General features: G+C 39.6%; 1 protein-coding gene across 1 annotated transcript; it reads left to right on the forward strand.

Annotated features, from left to right (window-relative positions):
* Window positions 1-272: 272 nt before the first annotated feature.
* On the forward strand, window positions 273-4,813 carry LOC115208575 (F-box only protein 48). The gene is made up of 3 exons (XM_029776736.1): window positions 273-381; window positions 3,747-4,084; window positions 4,274-4,813. The coding sequence occupies exons 2-3, from the start codon at window positions 3,782-3,784 to the stop codon at window positions 4,433-4,435; spliced, it is 465 nt and encodes a 154-aa protein (XP_029632596.1). The 5' UTR covers window positions 273-381; window positions 3,747-3,781; the 3' UTR covers window positions 4,436-4,813.
* The last annotated feature ends 506 nt before the right edge of the window (window positions 4,814-5,319 follow it).

Genomic DNA, 5,319 nt, shown 5'->3' on the forward strand with positions numbered 1-5,319 from the left:
CAAGTAAAAGGCCTAAACATGTATCCTTTAATACATTTCATTAGGACCTTTGTTTTGATTAGCCTTGATGTTACACAAATGTTATATTAATCTCAAAGATATTCTATTTTCTGTAGTTTTGCATGGTCCTGTGCCCCATTTGAGAGGAGTTTGCACATTTTCATTTAGACCATTCCATTGGCCCAAAAGTGAAGTCTCCCCAATTCCGCGGAACCGGGGGATGCAAATCGAACTAACCCTAGCTCTTGCTGCTCATGTTGAGCATGTACGCATGCGCGGCTTATAAACTATGACTACGTCATCGTCGTAGGTAAACAAGATTTTTAACGGAAGGGAGTGATATTTAAACCGTGAGCTGTCATGGTCTACACATTTGTTGGGGTAAGTAAATGTTTGGTTCTTTCATACTCTTTTATCTGAACAGATAATACAATCAGGAATGCACGATTGTTTCCCCATTATTACGCGAGGCTTTGATCAACACAGTGTAACGTTACACTAGTCAATGAGAACAATTATTCGTACATTTTCTCCCAACTGTAAAGGAAAGGCACTACCTAGATTTGAGCCAATGTTTTATGTAGTTGAACATGTTAGTATTCCAACGTCGTGAAAGCGACAAACACGTTTTAATTTTCGTCAATGACGTTTGAAAACCCGTCCACAAGGACTGAGTTACCACGTTTATTCAATAAACCGTTTTCCCATAACGTTATCGAGCGAAATAAGGAATGTCGACGTAATTTTTAACAACATTGGCTAAGAAGCAAAATGTGGGTTTCCATCAAAATAAGAATTATTGCGAGTTTAAGAATATGTCGCAAGACAAAATATAAATTAAACTCCAGATCATTTTCCATTAATGGGTTTCGATTTAACTTGTTTTGACTGCTATGATTAAGCAATAAGGGCAGACCTAAGGGCAGTTCTTTGTGGTATTTGCCCAATTCATATATTGGCCATATAACACAAAGAACAGCCCTTAGCCGTGGTATATTGGCCATATACCACAAACCCCTGAGGTACCTTATTGCTATTATAAACTGGTTATCAACGTAATTAGAACATTTAAAATTAAGTTTTTGTCATTCCCTTGGTACAAGTCTAATATACCATGGCTTTAAACCAATCAGCATTCAGGGCTCAAACCACCTAGTTTATAATTGTAAATAATTCCCGTTTGCGCATGTGCATGAGACAGGAGAGTTTGAGTGATGAGAGTTGGACAAAGGATCTCGCAATCTCTGTACGAGAAACATTTAGACGAACTTTAAAAAAACGAATGTTGGGCTATTTTCTGGCAATTGTTCCTTCATTATATGCCAGATGTGAAAACTACAAACCGTTATAAATGGCCTATTTGTGAGATTTACTTATTTCAATAGGCATAGGCTACTGACTAAAATCTGGATTTATAATTGCAATTCAACTTTGCCATGGTTTTCTGAGCTAGATGCAGGTAGCCAATAGGCCCTGATAGGCCAACATCTCATTCCAGGGAAAAGTTCACAATGAAACTGACACTAAATGTGGAGGATGATACATTTGCGATAGAGCTGTGACCATGATCACAATTGATAACTTACAATTTAATTAACTAAACATGGGAATTAATAATTGCATTATAACACAAGGTTACAACAACAAAGTTATAGGCTATTTATTAAATTCGTTTGCCAGCTCCAAGTGGCACAAATTGACTCCAGTGGTATTGCCATTTCAATATATTGTATTGTATCAATTGGTAGTCTACAGTAGTCTGCAAAGGCATCGCAATGAATAGCCTACTTGATGGCCAACAGATGCACATTTTAATGTCATTTTCATTGTGGACTTTTCCCCCATAGAACTGAGCATGAGTAAAAACCCTTCTCTTGATACTGTTATACAAAAGAGAAGTCGACATTAGAATGCAGTTTACTTTAAACCATCTCTAAGCAAATTTATCTAAAGATCTCTAGTGCGCCTAAAGTCGTTTTCCATTGCTTTATTGCCGTTATATCAGTTCTAGCACGTTAATAATGTTTTATGAAAAAAGGGTGGATCCATAACGACCAATCTAAATAGCCTACCTACAACTGGTAAGAAGTTGTCACGACGTGTGTGTTGCTCTGTCTCCAGGACATGTTGACTACACCACTTGCGTTACGTGCGTGAGCCTTGCAAAATAACATGCATGTTATTCAATCATTTCATCCAAACTGCTCGCGTGCATCAACGAGCATATACCCACGTGGGTGATTTGAAAGATGAACTGAGGTCCACACTCCAGTCCAGTTGGTGGTGGTAATGCAACTTAAAGTTGGTTGCCAACCGCCATATAAAGTCTGAAGAGGAAAATAAGACTGAAGGAGGAGAGATTATTAGAAAGTAACTTGGTTTACCCTTTTATCTGTGGATTAATTGTAGGAATAGAGGACCTTGTGCATTTCGGGTAAAATAACAACCCGATGTTTATATCTCAGGACAAATAAGCTAGCTAAATTGCAATGAATGTTTCATGCGTTTCAACCTGTCCCCAAATGAATATAGTTGCTTCAGAGTTTTAGATTTTTCAACCTGTGTGTCCTGATCACGTCTGGTATGGATGGCCAAAATCAACATGTGTGCGATGGCGCACGCGCGTGCCCGGTCTCGTCAGCATGTGACTCAGCTGCCTCTGCTGCAGCACTCTCTCAACCAGTGCTCTCAATGCACACACACCCCACTTACTCACTCCCAGCAGCAGCAGGTCACAGTGAATTCTATATATTTTTTCAGAGAAATGTCATGGCCGCCGCGGTGCAATTTAGAAGGAGCCCAAAAATCTGCCACCCGCGATGAATACATTTTCGCTTGCGACATCGTTTTCAAGGTAGCCCAATTTGGTGGGAAACCTGTGAACATGGCAGCACTGCTTTGAGTTGACAGCCTGCACATGCGCAGTTCTGCGCGAGACGACCGTTAGCCCCGATGACTAGCCAACGTCGCCATGACATCGCCTACAATTGTGAACAGGATTTCTATTGGAGGCAGAAACTGCTTCTATCTTCATACTGTACTGTCTTTGACTGAGCTATAATAAGAGAAACCAATCAGGTGGTTATTTGACGAAACAATCGCTTCTGATAAAGCGATTGAGGCATCGGCACACTGCTTTGAAGTACACTGCTTAGCAATTTTGACGCATGCCTCGGAGCTCTGGGATCAAACGTAACATATGGGAATACATTTTTTATATCTCGTCTAATCAAGCTTTACAATGTATTTGACACAACGAAATTGACGAAATAGTATGCAAACGTTACAACACGCCGAGTTCAATCGAATCGGGCCTGGCTAGCTATCTCAAGTATAAGTAGCTAGCTGTGCTCGTTTCATCCATCCGGTGTGGTATTACCTGGCAGCATGCATAATGCAAATGTCGGTGGTAATTTAATTTACACATCGTTAATGTTGCTAGTTAGCTTACTTGCTACTTTGCATTCTAATCAAGAATAAGAGTGGCAAGTGCTTCTAGTTGTAAGCCACGAAGTCGCCGTGTCCTAGCAAGCTAATGTTAAATGGCTAACAAAACCATGGCTAGCAAGCCCCAGAGCTTGTCCATTGCACTGACCCAGACCCATATTTGGCCCTGTACAGTGACAACCCCGAGCACTAGGCACTTAGACCTGAATTAATTGAACAGGTAGCTAGGTATAGGTATTAAGCCTTTATAATCATTGTTTTTGCACCTTGCCCTTGCTCATTATCAAACTTTTTCACAGGGCCACTGTTAAATCAAAGTGTGGGACACTGAACTATGCAGCATGTATGTCTCCAAAGGATCTCCAATGCCTATTTTGTCTGTGAAAGAAGGCCCACTTTGACCTCTGCCACAGAGACATGCCCACACAACTTTGCCGAAATGCTGCCTACGGAAATGAGCTTGAAGATTTTTAGCGAACTGGACATTGACAGCTTATGTAGTGCATTGTTGACCTGCAAACTGTGGCACCACATCATTGAAGACAGCGACCACCTCTGGAGGAATCATTGCCTGACTGTGCGAGCGTTCTGTCAACAGGAGATTGATGGGGACAGACAGTATGGACTGTCATGGAAGGTGGGTCTGTTGGTTTTTAAGACTACTGGAATGCCTGCCTATAACATCATTGCCAGATCGCAAATATCATAGACGTATCATAGACATCACACCCCCTTACAAAACGTTAATACAATAAATGGCACTCATCCAAAGAGCATTATCTCAATAACAAATGCCTTTTGTCATTCTTTAATTATTTCTTATTAGGTCACCCTGGTGCGGAACTACAGGAGAGGTTTTCTGAAGAGAGAATGGTTAAGGGGACGATACAGCAACATTCATTCTGCCGATGAACTACTGGACAGGAACATGTGCTCATTGGATGTCGAGACTTGGGGCGAGATTCTGGAAGCAGAGCTGGAGAGATAGATGCAAATCCTATAAAGAGCTATGAATGAACCCGTTAGATTTTCTTTTATAATTATGTCTTAAGCACTTATTAATTTGTTTTATACCTTTTATACAGTTTTTATGTGATTATGGTTAATAATCAGGAGATTGGAGACAGACAAAGATTTACAGTGCTGTTAGAAAGTATTCATACCCCTTGACTTGTTCCACATTTTGTTGTGTTACAGCCTGAATTAAAAATGGATTTAAAAAAAATTTCTTACCCATCTACACACAATACCCCATAATGACAAAGTGAAAACATGTTTTATAAATGTATTAGTCTTTTTTTAATTTATTTTTTACATACAGAAATATATAATTTACATTCACACCCCAATAAATATTATAATCACCTTTGGCAGCGATTACAGCTGCGAGTTTTACTGGGTCATAAGAGCTTTGCACACATGGATTGTACAATATTTGCATCTAATATTTTTAATTTATTTTTCAAGCTCTGTCAAGTTGGTGGTTGATCATTTCTAGATCGCCAATTTCAAGTCTTGCCATATATTTTCAAGGAGATTTAAGTCAGACTGTAACTAGGCCACTCAGGAACATTCAATGTCATCTTTGTAACTCCAGGGTATATTTGTCTCTGAGTGTCTGTTGGAAAGCAGACAAAACCAGGTTTTCCTTTATGATTTTGCCTGTGTTAGCTCTATTCAGTTTATTTTCATCCTAAAAAACTCCTTACTCCTTGCCGATGACAAGCATAACCATAACATGATGCAGCCACCACCATGCTTGGAAATATGAAGAGTGGTACTCAGTGATGTGTTGTATTGGATTTGCCCCAAACATAACTCTTTGTATTCAGGACATAAAGTTAATTTCTTTGCCACATGTTTTGAAGTATT

The sequence above is a fragment of the Salmo trutta genome, chromosome 14 (genome assembly GCF_901001165.1).
Source record: "Salmo trutta chromosome 14, fSalTru1.1, whole genome shotgun sequence".
Taxonomy (NCBI): Eukaryota; Metazoa; Chordata; class Actinopteri; order Salmoniformes; family Salmonidae; genus Salmo; species Salmo trutta.

What these genes read in the sequence shown, in the direction of transcription:
- LOC115208575 (XM_029776736.1), top strand. Translation starts at nt 3,782, where the DNA reads ATGCAGCATGTATGTCTCCAAAGGATCTCCAATGCCTATTTTGTCTGT. An exon ending in AGTATGGACTGTCATGGAAG is followed by an intron (nt 4,085 to 4,273) that starts GTGGGTCTGTTG and finishes ATTTCTTATTAG; the next exon opens with GTCACCCTGGTGCGGAACTA.